Source organism: Solanum verrucosum, unplaced genomic scaffold (assembly GCF_900185275.1).
Source record: "Solanum verrucosum unplaced genomic scaffold, falcon-dt-bn FXZP01000054.1, whole genome shotgun sequence".
Taxonomy (NCBI): domain Eukaryota; kingdom Viridiplantae; phylum Streptophyta; class Magnoliopsida; order Solanales; family Solanaceae; genus Solanum; species Solanum verrucosum.
In genome coordinates, this window is record NW_026020199.1 from 561,026 (window position 1) to 580,176 (window position 19,151).

Here is a 19,151-nt window from a genome sequence, read left to right on the forward strand (position 1 = left end):
GCTAATTAATAATTTAAAGAAAATAGCCTAGTTTTGTAAAATAAGTTTAATGAACTTCTTGCACTTTAACTTGTTCATCTCTGCTAATATCTTCAATTGTTGTTCAACTCGCTCCACATGACTTGAAGATCCTTCGTCACTTCAAATTCTTGATCATGATCTGTTGCAAGGATAAATATTTGCATCAGTTAATTGAATAATTCAATCCGATATATATGTTGCGGAGACATAAATAATGATTGTTTAATTATTTTCTCATTAAAAATTCCAGATTGTAAGAAATTAAAATGATTTGTTTCACAAGAATATTCGGCAAAGTACAGAAGCACAACGTTAACAATATATAATACTAACTAATTTAATTCAGAAGAAGAGAACTGAAAGTGCAGAAGTTTGAAATGCTGCCAGGGAGACTGCTCTTAGTGAAATTAATGAAAGGATAAAAAAACAAATGATGAAAAGAAGGATAAGAAGGCAGAGATTCATGTCAAGTTACAAAAAGATAGACGAAACAGTAATATGTCCAAAGGGGAATACTTTTGATTTTAACTGGTCACGTGATGAGCTAGCAGCTATTGATACTTCTTGCCTTAAGCAGTAAAAAGCTTACTGACCTGTAAAATGATTCAGCAATTACTTTATTCACTTGATGATGGTGGTGATGAAGGATCTCTAAAGATTGCACTATCAAACATTTCACATTTCTTCTCTATGTTATCCAAGCATCTTTTAATTGATTCATTTTCTTTTCGAGTCGCATTCAGTTCTTCTAATAGTGCAGCCTTTTCCTTTGGACTCGTATTTAGCTCTTCTAACAGTGCAGTCTTTGCAGCGCTGCCTCCTTTCAAATCCCTACTGGTTATTCCACCACCAAATCCAATCACATGACTCTTGCTTTGAGGTCCGAAACATCTTTCTACCACCTCGATATTAGTAAGCGACGGCTCAACTTGTAGTAGTTCTTGAATTTCATCCTGTAAAATATAAGAAAATTAAAGGATAATGCAATATACATTCAGTAAAAGTATGTAACCAGAAATTTGTAAATTCACATACATATTTTTTATTAGTTTCAGGTTCGAGAAGCTTGTTGTCCTTCTTACGAGTCTCAAAGAAGATAGTCGCCATGTCCGGTGGATTACCATGCTTTCCTCCCTTAACATTCAAACAGTCATATATTTGAAACGAAGAGGAGCTTTCTTAATAGGAGTAGAAGAATCGAATACGTACCAATTCATAAATTATCTCTCTAATTGGCTTGCTACCCGTACGGTGAGGCATACTCAACTTAGACCTATTCCTTGCGTTTCGCGTACTTGTTTCCTGTATTAACAACACATTAGCAACATTATGATAGACAAATTAAATGACTGGTTAGTAAATATCCTACCTTAAATTTTTTGGATAAAAAATGCTCTTTGACCAACCATTCCCAATCACTCTTGTCGACCCCCTGTGGCACATCTTTGAGAACCTCTTTCAATGGTTTCGACTTTGCATTCATGTGCAGTGATCCTCTCCAGGTGGAAGGAATGATTGCTTTAAATTCTTTGAACTTGATCCCATTTCAGATTTCTTAAAATTTAAAGGACTCATTTCATCCTATCATAAAGTCCAACAATAGAGTACATTTAGCTAAGTATCTTTTAGGACGGATATTAACATAGAACAAATATAAAAATAGCTAGGATAAACAAACAAAAGATAAATGCTACTACACATTGTCTCTATTCATTTCATACAAAGTAAATAAGAAGATATTGTTATTCGATCAACCTCTATTCACTCTAACTACTTCAATGGATCAAAATTACATATAGAAGATTTAGAATATGTGCATGTAATTGAAAAAATATAAGCATCCACTATGAAGTTCCAAACCTGTATGAGTTCTTTTTCTTTTTCTTTCAATTGAATCATGTAAATCCTCAGAATCATTATCATTCTTTTGCATATCATCAAAAGAATCACGAGGCATAAACTTTCGCACCACATTCCAGCCTTTATTAGAATGATCTCTCGCATAAAATACTTGTGATGCTTGATTGGCTAATACAAAAGGCTCATCCGTTTTCAAAAATCGTTGTGGGTTAACACTCACAAAGTCATATTCATCCATTTTAACTCCCCTTTCTTTGTCATATACGTCATACCACATACATCTAAACAAAACCAATCTTCTCCCCCCGATAAATTGTAATTCAAGAATCTCTGTTAGTTCTCCATAGTAATCAATTATTCTATCTTCTTCATCAGTCTCACCGGCAACAACTATCCCACAATTTTGAGTCCTCAAACCGTTATCATAATCTTGTACATGAAATCTATACCCATTAATAATGTAGCCTTTGAAACTTGTCACGTATTTCATAGGACCACGTGACAATGTGAGTAAATCTTCCATTTTCTTACTATTGTCATGTTCGTATAATCCTGCAATCTATCATGATTAAGAACATAGTTTAGCAAATATTATTTCCATGATTTGAAAATAATAGTTTTTAAATAGTATTCACCTTTTCTTTAAACCAACTGATGAATTGTCTATCTGAATTTTTTTGAGAGGAATCACCTGGAACTTGAGAAAACTCTCTATAGAAGATTGAAGCATAATAAGAGTCATTACTTACTCGAGAAGAATTACATTTTGAAGCATTTTGAAGAATTACAAAATCATTATTTTGAAAAGTAATTACTTACTCGAGAAATGGTTGAACTTCATCACAATTCTTCAAAATATAAATATAGGCTTGCTCCATTTCTTTTAAATCAAGTCGGTGTGTCTTGCCACCTTTTAAAGCTTTTCCAGGTTGACAAAAAATCATTAAACCTCCATCAGATTCTATAGCACCCCCATCATAATTCCGTTCAAGGCGATTAAATTTTGTTTCCATTGTATGCAAATACCTTGAACATAAGGTCATAAATTCATTTGCTATATGTCCCTCTGCAATAGAACCTTCAACGCATGATCTATTACGAATAAAAAGCTTCAAAAAGTATAACCATCGCTCTATTGGATACATTGATCGATATTGAACAGGTCCAGCAATCATAGCCTCATTAGCTAAATGAATTGGCAAGTGCTCCATGACATCAAAAAAAGCAGGAAGGAAAACCTTTTCTAACTTGCATTGAGTTTCAGGAATTTGTTCTTCTATTTGTTCCAACTCCTCTAGTTTTAAGCACTTTGCTCCAAGAATATTGAAAAACAATGACAACTCAATTATTGTCTCACGCACCTCCGTGCATAGCATACTACGTATGGCAAGTGGGATTAAATGTTGAAGAAGAACATGACAATCATGACTTTTTAATCCTGAGATTTTGTGATCTTTCATATTGATACAATGAGAAATATTTGATGAAAATCCATCAGGAACCCTTAAATCCTTCAAAAAATTTAAAAACTTGTGCTTCTCTTCAGGAGATAATGTGAAACATGCTGTTGGTAGCTCATACTCGTCTCCATTTTCTTTTGGATGTAATTCTTTCCTGATGTTCATTTCTTGCAAATCCAAGCGACTGCTCAGGGTGTCTTTTGTTTTGCCTTTGATATTTAAGATTGTTCCCAAAATATTATCACATATATTCTTCTCAATGTGCATCACATCTAAATTATGCCGCAACAACAAAGTTTTCCAATATGGAAGATAAACAAAAATACTCTTCTTATTCCAATTATCACCTCTTTTCTCATGTGATACTTTAATCTTCTTCTTTGGATCATTTGTTAGAGGTAACCCATCTAAATCAGCCACTTGATCAAGTATGTCATCACCAGATAATGTATTTGGAGGTAATCTCCACTATGTAGTACCATCAAATGACTTTTTATCTTTCCTCCATTTGTGATTAAGAGGAAGAAAGCGTCTATGACCCATATAACACTGTTTTTGACCATTATTCAACCTAATTGAGATTGTTTCTTTATTACAACATGGGCAAGCTAATTTTCCTTTTGTACTCCAACCAGATAGATTTGCATAAGCTGGAAAGTCATTAATGGTCCACAATAAAGTAGCATGCAACGTGAAGTTCTGTTTAATTGACGCATCAAAGGTAACAACTCCAGTTTTCCATAATTCATTTAATTCATCAATCAATGGTTGAAGATAAACATCAATTGCATCTCCGGGACTTCCAGAACCGGGAATAAGCATTGACAAAATAAAATTTTCCTGTTTCATGCATAACCAAGGTGGTAAATTATAAGGAATAAGTACCACCGGCCAAATACTATATGGAGTTCTAGAACATCCAAATGGTTGAAAACCATCACTAGCAAGTCCAAGTCTAATATTACGAGGCTCCATAGCAAATGATTGATGAAGTTCATCAAACTTTTTCCATGCTTTTGAATCAACTGGATGCCTCATAATCCCATCACTAGCTTTGTTTTCATGATGCCATTTCATTAAAGAAGATGTTTTTAAGCACATAAACAATCTTTGAAGCCTTGTCTTTAAAGGAAAATAGCGTAAGATCTTGTGTGGTATCTTTTTTCCCTTTCTAAGTCTAGTTTCTCCACTATTTTTATCCTCCTTCCATCTAGATGCACCACAAATTTTGCAAGAATCAACTAACTTATCATTCTTCCAATATAACATGCAGTCATTCTTACATGCATCAATCTTATCATATGAAAGCCCTAGGCTTCGAATTAGTTTCCTTGCTTCATAATATGAATCTGGCAAGTTTGATTCATCAGGCAACAAATCATTCTTTAACATCTTCAGTAACATATTAAATGAGTCATTACTCCAACGACCAATACTTTTAATATGAAGCAATTTCACCAAAGTAGAAAGTTTTGAAAGTTTTGAACCTTTGTATAGTGGTTGATCATATTCCTTTAAAAGACTATAGAATCTTTTCGCTTCAGGATTTGGTTCCTCCTCGGGAATATCATCACCGCCAGTATTCATATTTTCTATATTAAAAGCAGGATGTAAATCTGTAAGAATTTCATGTATTTCATCCTCTTCATCATCCTCGCCAATTTCATTTTCATCATCTGATTCTTCTGTCTCACCTATCCTCTCTCCATGGTGATACCAAAAGGTATAATTTTGGATCATTCCATGTACTATTAAATGTGATCTAACAATCTCTCGTGTTCGAGAAACTGCATTACAACATTTAACACATGGGCATCTTATTTCATTCGCTTTCCTCAATCTTGTAAAAGTATAATTCAAAAAGCTTTCTACCCCATGTATATAAGCATCATCAAGTCTATTATGAATAAGTTGCATCCATTGCTTATCAGGTGCCATAATCCGGTCTAGACAATAAAATGTGGAACAAAAGTATTTCAGTACAAAAATACAAAAGGTGCAACAACTAAAATTATATTTAATCGTCCAAGAATTAATAAATCAATCAAACAAGTTCGAGAGGGGGTTGACAAACCTAAAAAATAGTTATATCTCCTACATGCTAAGATACTTGAATCATAGAACCAATTTGTGGAGTATTTAAGTAAATAAAAATTCTAAGCAGATGAAGAATGGTAAATGTTCTGGTGTTGTGTTGATGAAATAAAAAAGATAGATACTGAGAAAAAAAAGGGGACGACAAATTAATTACCAACAATTCTAACTTTGCGTTCATTAGTTTCTTCTTGACATGTATAAATGAATCCAATGGAGTTCTGCTATACATGAACTTGATCAGGTCCACAAACTTGAAGTTGCATGTTAAATTCTCCAAGAAAGTAGGGGTTACCTCTAGGTGTGTATATTAATGCAAATAGAATTGTGCTACAGAAAATTTAACCAGGTACACTAATAGTTGATTTAGTAGAAATGACAATAGTTCTCAGTTTCTCTGTACAGCCCACTGAATCATATCAAAAATCTACAAGCTTTTTTTTTTTTATCTAAAAGAATTAATGTGGACAGTTTCTGGAAAACTGTCAACTAATAAAAACTGAAGTTAGATGCAACTGAATTTTAAATCCATTTTAGTATACAATTGAATTTCAAAGATAAAAAAAACCATACAGAAAACAAGAATGAGACAGCATATAAAACGCCAAAAACAAATTGAACCTTATAGAATTCAATGAAAGGAAGCTTAAGTATTTGGCTGAGAGAAGGATAAGAAAAACTAACTGTTTCTCGCTGCTCTGCACTCTAGATTAACTGTGTTTATCACTGCTCTGCACTGTTTCTCGCTGCTCTGCTCTGCACTCTAGATTACTTAGCTAACCTAGCTACTAATCAAACATATATACAAGAATTCAATGAATTTGGCGGTTACCAATAGCAGACAAATACATTATAAATATGGACAAAACGCAGATTCCATCCAGCAGAATAAGAACATGGCAAATTAGACAACATGAAGATACAAGTTCAGACATATAGACAAAAAAGGAAGGGGAGCAGCAAAGCAATTTACATAGAAGTATGCCCTCAGAAAGGGATCATTAAAATTGATAAAATAAAGTTTTTCCTAATCTACGTTAGCACACAAAAACTTTCACAAAAAGATAGGGCACATCGTCATCTGTAACATTCAAGCATGTAGCAATAAATTATGTCCCACTTTGGATTTTATCTATTTTTTATTACGTAACTCGAATCTTCCAATTCTAAAATTGTAATTCAATAACCAAAAATGGAACCTGACAAAGACTAACATAAAACTACTTGATCTGCCTCAAATGAGCGCAATTTTTGTACAAAAACTAATCGAAAAAATGTTGACAGATACAAAATTGCAGCTCCAAGTACAATAGAGTAACAATAAGAAGAAAAAACTAATCAGATGTGATATATGTGACTAAGGCTATAGACTGCTTCACAAACAATTGCTTTCTACTATAGGAACATGTTGCTCTCTTACTAAATTTCATATCAATTCCCTATAAAATTCAGTCAAACACATACTAAACAGTAATAGATAGTGTGCTGAACCTTGGCACATATAGAAGTTCAACACAAAATTGGTTGTATTTGGTAAAGAAACTTTTGGCTGGATGAGAACAAAGACCATATACATTAATTCTGATCATACATAAAAAAAGCTACGATCTTCATGTTTGATCTGAAAGACTTATTCTCGATTACAATATTAGGGGATAAAGAATGATTGAATACAAGAATTAGATAACATATAAAGCGCCAATAACAAATTGAACATGGTGGAATACAAAGAGGTGGGTTAAAGGATTTGACAGACATAATGAGAAGAAACACTTACAGTTCTTGTAGCTCTGTACAATCCATTTATTCTATATTGATAAGAACTCTGTCGATCCATATAAACTATCTTTCATATAGAATAATCAATAAGTACAACGCACAAAAGATTGTATTTTAGTAAAAACAATATCTAACGGGATGAGAAACAGAGAACAACTCCATCAATCCTAATCATACCTAAGATATATTCTTGATGAGTCCAGGAACAATCTTAGTAGATAAATAATGATCAATGTTTCCTCTAAACATTATAACGTCACATCCAATTTCATATAAAATTGAATTCCAGATACAAAAACAACTTTCAGACAAAGATAAAATCGTCACACCAGTTCCAGTTAGAATTGAATTCCAGAACGCCAAAAACAAATTAAACTTGATAGAATACAAAGAGGTCAAATGATTTACCAGAGAGAAGAGAACAATCACTTACTATTGATTTTGTAGAGGAGGAAGTTCTGATCAATTGTTCTGTAGATTCAAAGCTTACTCTGCTTGAAAAAATGAAGAACAAGAACCTCTCTGTAGATTCAAAGCTTACTCTGCTTGAAAAAGTGAAGAAGAGGAACCTCTCTGTAGATTCACAACTATCTTATTTTCTCTTACGAACGTAGAAAACTGAAACCTAGTGATGAGCCGCCGTGGATCTAATGAGAAACGTACGTAGGGCTTCTCTCATATTGTTTCTCAAATAAAACCGAGGGAAAAATACGTGGCTTTTTTTTTTGTTTAAGTTATTATTTGTAAATTTAATATTTAACCCAAATATAATTATTCTTCAATAAAAACAAAAAAATAATATATATATATATATATATATATATATATATATATATATATATATACTAGTAATTTGTTTTAACGACCGGAAAATAATTTTAGAACGACTAATATTTATCCTCTCGCTTATAATATATTAAAAACTAACTCTAACGACCAAAAAAATTATTTTGTCGTTACGAATACACTTTTTACGACCACATCTATGTCCCTTCGTTAAGAAATGGTCGTTAAAATGCACTTTTCTTGTAGTGTAATGAGCTAGTTATAGAGTGGAGTACCAGTTCATCAGTGCCTGGGGGTCATTTCATTTCGTACCTTAAGGCAAGGAAGTTAGTTTCTAAGGGGTGTGGCTATCACTTAGTCCGAGTTAATGACTCTAGTGTTGAGATACCTCTTATTCAGTAAGTTCCAGTAGTAAAAAAGTTTCCAAAAGCTTTTCCAGATGATCTTCCCGGAGTCCTTTCTAAGAGAGAGATAGACTTTGGTAAAGACCTTCTTCCAGATACTCGTCCTATATCTATTCCGCAATATAGAACGGCACCCGTAGAGTTGAAAGAGCTAAAAGAACAGTTGAAAGATCTCTTTGATAAGGGCTTTATTCGACCAAGTGTCTCACCTTGGGGCACTCCGGTCTTATTTGTGAGGAAGAAAGATGGTTCCCTTAGGATGTGTATAGATTACTATCGGTTGAACAAAGTTACCATCAAGAACAAGTACCCTCTTCCAAGAATTGATGATCTTTTCGATCAACTTTAGGGTGCTATCTGTTTCTCTAAGATAGACCTCAGATCTGGCTACCATCAATTAAGGGTAAGGGAATGTGATATTCCAAAGACAACATTCAGGACCCATTATGGTCATTATGAATTTCTGGTCATGTCATTCGGTTTAACTAATGAACCTACAATGTTCATGGACCTCATGAATAGAGTATTCAAGCTTTATTTAGATATGTTTGTTTTGTATTCCTTGATGACATCTATTCGAGGAATGAGGATGATCATGTTACTCATCTCAGAATAGTTCTCCAAACTCTAAAATATAAGGAGTTATATGCTAAGTTCTCTAAATATGGGTTTTGTCTTGAGTCTATGGCATTCTTGGGTCACATAGTTTCCGTTGATGGAATTAAAGTTGAAACCCAAAAAGTAGAGGTAGTACAGAATTGGCCTAGACCCACATCTCCAACTGATAGTAGGAGTTTCTTGGGATTAACTGGCTACTATAGAAGGTTCGTAGATGGGTTCTCATCTATTTCATCCCATTTGACCAAGTTGACTCAGAAAATAGTGATGTTTCAATGGTCTGAAGCTTGTGAGAAAAGTTTCCAGGAATTGAAAAAGAGGTTGACTACTGCCCCAGTATTGACCTTACTAGATGGAGCGCAAGGCTTTGTTGTATATTGTGATATGTCTAGAGTGCGTTTGGGTTGTGTGTTAATGCAAAATGGCAAAGTTATAGCTTATGCCTCCAGACAGTTGAAAGTTCATGAGAAGAATTACCCAACCCATGATTTAGAATTGGCTGCCGTGGTTTTTGCTTTGAAAATACGGCGCCATTATCTGTAGGGTGTTCATGTGGATGTGTTCACCGATCACAAGAGTCTTCAATATTTGTTTAGTCCAAAAGAGCTTAATCTCAGACAAAGGAGATGGTTAGAATTACTCAAGTATTATGACATGAGTATTCTTTATCACCTAGGTAAGGATAATGTTGTTTCTGATGCTTTAAGCAGGTTCTCTATGGGTAGTATCGCCCATGTTGAGATAGAAAGAGAGAGTTAGCGAAAGATGTGCATAGACTTGCATGATTAGAAGTTTGACTAATGGATTCCACATAAAGAGGAGTAGTGGTGATGAATGAGGCTGAATCAGTATTAGTGTCAGAAGTAAAAGAGAGGCAAGACCAAGATCCTATTTTGCTTGAATTGAAGGCAAATGTTTATAAGCAAAAAGTAATGGCCTTTGAACAAGGGAGAGATGGTGTGTTGAGGTATCAAGGCAGATAGTGTGTACAAAGGATGGATGAACTCCAAGAGAGGATCATGGAGGAAGCTCATAGCTCCAAATATTCTATCCATCCGGGTTCTACGAAGATGTACCGTGACTTGAGAAAAGTCTATTGGTAAAATAGTATGAAGAAGGGCATTGTAGAGTTTGTTGCTAATTGCCCGAATTGCCAACAAATTAAAGTAGAGCACTAAAGGCCTGGTGGTATGGCTCAAAATATAGAACTTCCAGAGTGGAAATGGGAGATGATTAATATGGATTTCATCACAGGTTTACTAAGGTCTCGCAGGCAACACGATTCCATTTGGGTGATTGGGGATCGAATGACCAAATTAGCCCAATTTTTATCGGTAAAGACTACCCACACAACAAAAGATTATGCTAAGTTGTATATTCAAGAGGTGGTAAGACTTCATGGTGTTCCGGTCTCCATTATTTCAGATAGAGGTGCCTAATTTATTGCATAATTTTGGAAGTCATTCCAAAAAGTCTTGGGTTCAAAGGTGAACTTAAGCACAACTTTTCATCCTAAGACAGATGGTCAAGCAAAGTGCACTATTCAGACTTTAGAAGATATGTTGATGTCCTGTGTGATTGATTTCAAGGGGAATTGGGATGATCACTTACCTCTAATTGAGTTTGCGTATTCCAATAATTACCACTCTAGCATCTAGATGGCACTTTATGAAGCTCTTTATGGGAGATAGATGTAGATCTCCTATTGGATGGTTTGAAGTTGGTGAAGATGGGTTGATAGGAGCATACTTGGTTCATCAAGCTATGAAAAAAGTGAAAGTTATTCAAGAGAGGTAGAAAATAGCGCAGAGTCGTTAGAAATCCTACACCGATGTTAGGAGAAGGGAGTTAGAGTTTGAAGTAGATGATTGGGTATACTTGAAAGTTTCACCCATGAAGAGTGTTATGATATTTGGTAAGAACGGAAAGCTTAGTCCCCGGTATATTGGCCCTTATAGAATATCCAAAAGGGTTGGTAATGTAGCTTATGAGTTAGAGATACCCCAAGAGTTAGCAGCGGTTCATTCGGTATTTCACATCTCCATGTTGAAAAAGTGCATGAGAGATCCTTCACTTATCATACCAACTGAAGATATTGGTATCAAGGATAGCTTGTATTATGAGGAGATCCCTATTCAGATTCTGGACCTTCAAGTGCGAAAGTTGAGGACCAAGGAAGCAGCATCAGTCAAAGTTTTTTGGAGAAATCAATTTGTTGAGGAAGCTACTTGGGAAGCTAAGGAGGATATGAAGAAGAGAAATCCACATCTCTTTGAGCCAAGAGAAATTCCAGATCAAGGTACTAGTTTTCTTCTTAGTACTTTTTAATTTATAAGTTGGCATGCTGTATTTGCATTTCTTGTTGGGTGTTTGAGTTGAATGTTAGATATTACACCCTTAGCCTAGTAAGAGTAATCTCATTCGAGGACGAATGTTCTCAAGGGGGAGATATTGTAACATCTCGCTAATTGAAAGAACTAGAGAGAGTTAGAATTGGAAATAGTCATTTTAGGAAAGAATAAAAAATCTGGAAATTTGTTATGTTAAGTTTGGGTTTTTGGTTAACTGAAAACGACCATAATTCCTTGCTCAAGATGAGTTAAGTGTGCTCTAGATACCGTAGGAAATATCTTGGAATTATCTTTCCAACACCGCCAAGTTTGTGTGATTCTGAGTTTGTATGAGTGAGATATGCCCATTTGAAGTTGGGCTATTTAGATAAGAAAAGTCTAATCCGGATTTTGGAAGGGTAGTTTGGTGTTTTCCTTACCAAATTTATTTTATTTCGTTTTTAGGGGTTTATTTGGGGTCTAATCAGGTTTATATCAATTTAGTCAATTGGAAATTTACGCTAGGGTTTTAGAGAGAAGAACTCAAGAGAGAAAAGAAGAGGAAAAATCAAGATTCGTCGTCTTCGTAAGGAATTGATTGCGGATTTTGTCAAGGATTTGATCCTACGAGGTATGTGAGATTTTCATAATGTTGGTTTCATTCACCCATGTGCCAAGCATGTTTAATTTAGTGTATTTTCATCATAATAAGATTGGAAGTTTGAATATTCTTGATAGGTGTTCTTGAATTGCTTTGGTTCTGGAATTTGGGTTGAGATTGGAGAATTCTTCAGAGTTAATGTCGATTATTTAGAGTTACTTTGAGTTAGATCCTTGTGTTTATTTTTTGGGTACCTGAATCTAAGGAGATTTTGAGAAAAAGAATCGGAACCAATCGATTTAAGATTAGAAAACGAGTTGAAAAGTTCATCAGGTTTACCTGGGGAGGGACTGGCGCGGTGCCCCCCCATAGCGCCAGGAAGCCTGGGGCGGCACACCAGCAGTGCGCCATTTTGGAGCTCCAGTAATTCGGGGGCTGACGCGGCGCGCCAGGAACACCCCCAAGTCGTCTATCCCCATCTATTTTTCATCATTTAGCCCGTTTAAGTCCTTCTAAAGTGCACGAACACTTCCTATTGATTCTAACTACTCTAAATGACTTCTAAACACTTAGAAATAATTCGTAAACTTGAATTATAACCTTGAATCCATAAATTCAAATTCAAAGAAAGTTAAGAGCCAACTCTAGAAAGTTCATACAGTTTTTCCAAGAAGTCTTTTACAAATGTTTTAATTTTATTTTAATACTTAAGTTTTGAGTTGAGTAAAGAGTAAAGAGTAAAGATTGAGTTAATTTATTCAAAAGAGTATATTGGGACTATGTAATCCCAAAGAGTAAATTGTTTTTCACATTTAAACAAGAAAGAAACACCGATTTCCAAAAGAGACTTTGAGCTAGTTTTCAGTTAAAAGAGTAAATGCTTTCAAATGAAGCAAGAAAGGAAACATTGATTTCAAAGATAACCTTTGGGCTAAGTTTTGAGCAATTATCTCAAACCACAGAAAGAAATATGTTTTTAAACATAAGAGCTAGTATTATATTTTGGGAGTAGTATTGAGCACCGATATGGGGGAGAGTTCAGACAACTCCCAGCCCCAATAAACCATATAGCCATCATGGGTAGAAAAGGGTCATACTTTTTAGATGATTCCTTAGTGATTTTTAGCATAGACTAGTGGATCCACTTAGTAGTCAGGTTCTATACCCTCGATAAGGTATAAGACGGCCTGGCAGTGTGAGGCAAAACACTGTATCATCACAATAGCTCTTATGTGATGGTTGTCGGTTAGAGAAAATACCATAGCAGTATTTTGTATTTTTATATACATTTCAGAGTTTATATTGCATCTTTGCATACATATAGAGTTACTATTGTATTTTAGTGTTGACATCCATGTTTAAAAGCTTTTCTTTATATTGCACTTGTTTATTCTGCTCTATATTGAAATGAGTACAGTTTAGTCAATTGAGTTGAGACTAGGTTTGTTCTTCAATTCCTTTCAAGCTTATGTCTTGTTTTAAAATTGCTCTCTCATACTCGTACATTCAATGTACTAATGCCAGTTGGCTTGCATCTTATTATGATGCAGATACATGTAACCATGATCAACTTCCAACTCTTCGTTGATCCAGTTGAGCATTCAGAGTCTTGTGGTGAGCCTCCTTACTTTCTGGAGGATATCCTTTTCATTGCTTTCAGTATTTTAGTTCATTAGGATGTCGTGTGTATTGTCCCGACATCCATCTAAGTTGTTTAGAGGCTTTATAGACAGTCAAATGTTAGTTCTTTAGTTTTTTCATTTTCATTCTATTATGTTGAGAATTAAGTTTACCTTATTGGCCAGATGAATGTTCCTTTATAACATTCTAGTTTATTACATAGATTTATCTTTGTTGAGTAAAAGTCTTCCGTTGAGTAAGTAAGCCAGGCCAAGGGTTCACTTGGGGCCAACAATGGTTGTTGAGTGCCAGTCATGTCCAGGGTGTAGGCTTGGGGTGTGACAGTATTGGGGACTCGGTATCCATTATTTCTCTAGAAGGGTTAGGAGTTGGTGAAAGCCTTTCCTATGAGGAGGTTCTGGTAGAGATCCTTGATCTGCAAGTCAAGAGATTGAGAAACAAGGAAGTAGCTTCCATGAAGGTTTTGTGGAGAAATCATTTCGTTGAGGTTGCTACTTGGGAGGCCGAGGCCGATATGAAGTCCCGATACCCTTATCTTTTTCCTTCTACTCCTATTCAAGCTTGAGGTAAGTAGTTCCTCTTGAGTTTAGTGTTTTGGGAAGTCATGTATGTTATATGAGTTTTTCCATGATTTCCTTATGTTATGCATGTTCTTGATGAAATTCTTGTTTAGTAAGAAAATGAGTTTTCATGATTTATGTTCCTCATGTTGTTGTGCATTTAGTATGAGTTACCTATTTGACATTATGAGATGTGTTGATGAACATACTTTAGTATGCTTTTGAGAGTATTGGCATATTGGCTCCATGATGTTGTGTTGAGCATTATTTTAGTTGGAGAAAGTAGTTCCTCCTATGAATATGAGAAATATTGAGTTTCATGCATATTGGGTTGTCAGATGTAGTTCCTACTCCCTTGTATTGCATTGGTTATGTTTTGAGATGGAGTTGATGTTTCCTCCTTTGTGATGATTCATGCATTATGGGCTGGTAGTCATGTTACCATCTATATCTAATGTAGCAATTCTAGATAGATTTGGTTGAATGTGACTTATAACCCTTGAAGGGAAAAACATGAGAATTAGCTATGTGTATGAGACTTGTGTGTATACAAGTAGATTGCTTTGAGAGTAAAGTGCATATATTATAATCTAATTCTTGTGTTGATTGGATGATTATCTCATGTACACACTTAGGTATGAATAGCATACAATGTGAAAGGTTTGTTACATTTAGTGATTCTAAGGTTTGAAGACTAGTCTCACCTATTGAATCTAAGAGCTTTAGCATAAGTTTGTTAGATTGAATGTCAAGAAATTCTTTCATAATTGTCAATTTAAGTCAAGATTTAATATAAACTTAATGGGAATAATTCTTAGAACCGAGTGGATAGTGATATGAGATGGAAGCCCTCACGATAGTAGAGGCCAGGTTTCTAGGAACAATCTCTTGGGATGGAAGCCCTCACGTTAGTAGAGGCCGGGTGTTCTAGTTGCAATCCCCTTATCCCATAAACTATGTGCCCACATAGGTCTTTAGCTATTGGATCCACCTAGGCTAATAGTATAGTTCTACCTTCGGAAAGTAGGACAACCCTTTTTCAGTGTGGGGTACACACCGGATTCCATGTTAGCCCACATGGTCTATGTCTGTTGAGGCTATTCCCTAATATGGTAGCATGAACAAGATAGTTGAGTTATGAACTATAGTTACTCAAGAAGCTATACTTGGTATGGGTGGGATTATGGGATCTTATCTATGCATTGCACAAGTATGCTTTAAGGGTATTTATGGTAAGTTTCTGTTATGACATGATGACTTATGAATTGTTTATGCTTATGACTTATGTTTCTACATTATCTTCTAAATCATGTTTTTACTTAGCAAATGGCATGCATTGAACTAAAATGTCCCTTTTTAGCATGATTTCACTATTTTTATGCATGGCTATCATACTTAGTGTATTTTTGTACTAACCCATATTTCTTCTACAATTTTCTACAAAGTGTAGGTTCCGGTGTTTGAAGTGTTCTTCCTTTGATACAAGCTTGGATCGACTATTCTCTAAGCTTGTGGTGAGTCCTCATGGATCTGAGGACGAGTGATATCTTGTTGTTTCTTTCCTTTCATTGTATTAGACTTTCAAATTTCTATTGCAAGGGTTGTGACCCTATTTGAGACTTCGATTGTAATAGATGGCTAAATGAGACTATGTCTAGACTTCCGCTTTGCTTTTATGAAAATTTCTTAATATTTGAATTGTTTTTACTCTTTATTGTTCTTTACTTATGTGATGATATGATAAGTGGCTTACATAGTGCCTTTAGGGGTGTTATGTGCCATGTTTTGTCTACGGGGTACCCCTTGGGTCGTGAAACTCACCCTCGAATCTGGTATCGGTCAATGATCCCCTAGATGAGGTCTATCTGTAGCCGCCTGAAGATGCCCTGTACTCAACGAAGAACGAGCAAGTGCAATATTGTTACACAAACCACAGTGTACTAGTAGGATCACACGACTACTCTAGTAAGCGGAACATAAGCAAGTAATTACCACATAGTAAACACACATATACAAAATGCATAATTCAGTTATCAATTTAGGAGCAACATACAATTTTCCAATGTCAATGTCAGACATATATGAATATAATAATCACAACTGGTCCTCTCATGGTACTCATACCCAAACTGTTAGTGTGTCGAAATGTGACACCCGATCCAATGTACATGTATCAGAACGTGACACTCGATCCAAGATATGTGTTGGAACGTGACACCCGATTCAATGTATGCGTCGGAACATGACACCCAGTCTAGTTAGTACAACCACAGTCACAATCACACCCATAATGGATAGTACACACAGACACACAACTAAGTAACAACGTTCATGACATGCAATTGTTCGCACATATTCATTTCATTAAATTTGATTCTACATTTCCTTATTCACATACATGCATGCATACAATTAAGAAATTAACCGGCATATATCACACAACAAGAAATTGAACCATCACCTACCTGGAAACCAAGCCTGAATACTCCTAAGACACTTGAGCTTTCCTTTTCCGGATTCTTTCAGCTTGTTCTTGGTCTAAAACAGTTAAGTAATGTAACGATCAATAAACAAGGCCTAATTACCTAGATTATAACAACAATATCAACCCAAGGCCAAACCTAAGATGACAATGTTCAATTAGGGCTTTTTCCACCATTAATTTCAAGACAAAACCCTCCCCAACAATAATTACCCAAGATTCTAAGTTCTAAGGATCGAAATACGGATTAGGGGAGTAATTGTCTTACCTTTATCTCTAGAATTTATGGAAATCTGACAAGAAACTGCCCTAGGTCGTCCCGTAGCTCTCAAGAACGATGTTTTGTAGAAAATAACATTTTTGGGGGTTATTCCCGATTTAGGTCGTGACTGTCCCGCCATAATGGACCCCAACCCGCCATAGCAGACCAGCTCTAGCGGCTTACACGGAGACAGAAACTCAAAATTTGAGTTCCAAGCTCCCATTCCGCAACACACATTCAACCCTTGATGTTCTAAAACTTCCCTTTCATGCCAAGATCAGTTTCAGGAGTTCTACCCGCCTGAATGAGATTCCGTAAAGCTGTACAGATTCCTTAACGTCTTGAATATCCACTCATATGATCATATTCATAATTAAATCCCTCATCAATTTCCAGATTTCCCTAGACCTTAATTGACTCAGATTTCGTCCAAGTTTGGCCTAGGCTAGAAATTTCGAAGTTACTACCCAAAAGTTTTCTGGCCCAAATTCCTTCCCCATTGACTTTTACATAGTGACGGAAACAAGTCGTTACAGTAGATACAAATTTACCCATCACTCATCCGCGAGTGATAAACTAGGAAAAACTGGCTAAGGCAAGAGTAGAGTAATACCTAAATCATCGAATGATTGGGGATACTTGTCCCGCATGTCCTTCTCAATTTCCCAAGTAGCTTCTTCAACCGGACGATGATTCCATTGAACTTTCACGGACTTTATCTCTTTGGTCCTCAACTTTCAGACATCGCGATCAAGAATTTCAACCGGCTCTTCCTCATACTGAAGGTCCTTATCTAACAAAACTATGTCCCACTTTATAATCTAATCTCCGTCCCCATGATACTTCTTCAACATGGACACATGGAAACCTGGATGGACTCCAGATAGGCTTGATGGTAAAGCCAACCTATAAGCCACTGCCCTACATAATCAAGAATCTCATATGGTCTGATGTATCGAGGACTAAGCTTGCCCTTCTTGCCGAATCTCATCACCCCCTTTATGGGTGGAACTTTTAGAAGAACTTGCTCACTACCTTGAAATGTCATGTCCCTTGCCTTACAATCTGCGTACTTTTTCTGTCGACTCTGGGCTACTAGAAGCTTAGCTTGGATGCTTCCTACCTTATCCTGAACATCTTTCACCAAATCAACCCCCAAAGGTTTCACATCTCGAGCCTCAAACCACCCTATGGATGATCTACATCCCCTCCCATAAAGTGCCTCGAACAGTGCCATGACAATGCTGGAGTGGTAATTGTTGCTATAGAAGAACTCACACAAAGGTAGGAACTTATCCCAATGCCCTCCAAAGTCAATCACACATGCCCTCAACATGTTCTCTAACACTTGAATGGTTCTCTTTGATTGTCCGTCCATCTGTGAATAAAGGGTTGTCTAAAAGTGAGTTGAGTGCCCAATCCTCATGCAATTTTCCCCAAAACTTGGATGTGAACTGCGTACCACGGTCCGAGATGATGGAAAGGGGAACCCTATGCAGCCTCATTATCTCATTCACACACACCTTAGCCAACTGTTGAGCATTATAATCTACTATGAATGGAACGAAGTAGGCGTTCGTAGTCATTTTATTAAACACCACCCAAATGGAATCAAAGTTTCACAAGGCCTTGGGATGACCAACCACAAAATCCATAGCTATCTTTTCCCACTTCCATTTAGGGATTGACACTCACTGAAGAAAACCTGCAGGCCTTTGGTGCTTATACATTACCTGTTGGCAGTTTTGACACTTAGCCACAAACTCAGCTATGTCTTTTTTCATGCAAGGCCACCAATAAAGTCGTTCCAAATCTCGGTACATCTTGGTCACACTTAGATGAATGGAATACCAAGAACCATGGGATTCTGTCAACATCTTCTGAATCAAGTCAACACTCGTGGAACACAAATTATTCCCTTAAAAATAAGCACACCACCCACATCAAGAGCCACATCTTGTGCCTTGCCAGGCACTGTCTTCCTTTTGAGCTCATTCAAATTATCATCCTCAACCTGCTTGGCCTTGATCTCCTCAATGAATGTGGGCCTAACCTTAATGCTGGCTAACACCCCACCTTTTTCTGAGATGCCCAACTGCATGAACTTAGACTCCAAGGTTTGAATCTCCGTGGCCAAAGGTTGCTTGGACACACCTAAGCAAGCTAGACTACCTATACTCACCATCTTATGACTTAATGCATCTACCACCATGTTAGCCTTACCTGGATGATCCTGGATGGTAACATCATAAT

General features: G+C 36.1%; 1 protein-coding gene across 1 annotated transcript; it reads right to left on the minus strand.

Moving 5' to 3' along the window:
* Positions 1-638: 638 nt before the first annotated feature.
* Positions 639-5,279, minus strand: LOC125829993 (uncharacterized). Its single transcript, XM_049509221.1, has 7 exons — positions 3,821-5,279; positions 2,701-3,748; positions 2,517-2,592; positions 2,033-2,440; positions 1,231-1,323; positions 1,057-1,155; positions 639-974 (listed from the first exon to the last, which is right to left on the minus strand). The coding sequence occupies exons 1-7, from the start codon at positions 5,277-5,279 to the stop codon at positions 639-641; spliced, it is 3,519 nt and encodes a 1,172-aa protein (XP_049365178.1).
* Positions 5,280-19,151: the final 13,872 nt, after the last annotated feature.

Excerpts from the sequence above, each read along its gene's own strand:
- LOC125829993 (XM_049509221.1), bottom strand. The coding sequence starts at position 5,279 with ATGGCACCTGATAAGCAATGGATGCAACTTATTCATAATAGACTTGAT. Across the intron at positions 2,441-2,516 it reads TCAGTTGGTTTAAAGAAAAG|ATTGCAGGATTATACGAACA; the intron begins GTGAATACTATT and ends TAATCATGATAG. Across the intron at positions 975-1,056 it reads CTGAAACTAATAAAAAATAT|GATGAAATTCAAGAACTACT; the intron begins GTATGTGAATTT and ends TATATTTTACAG.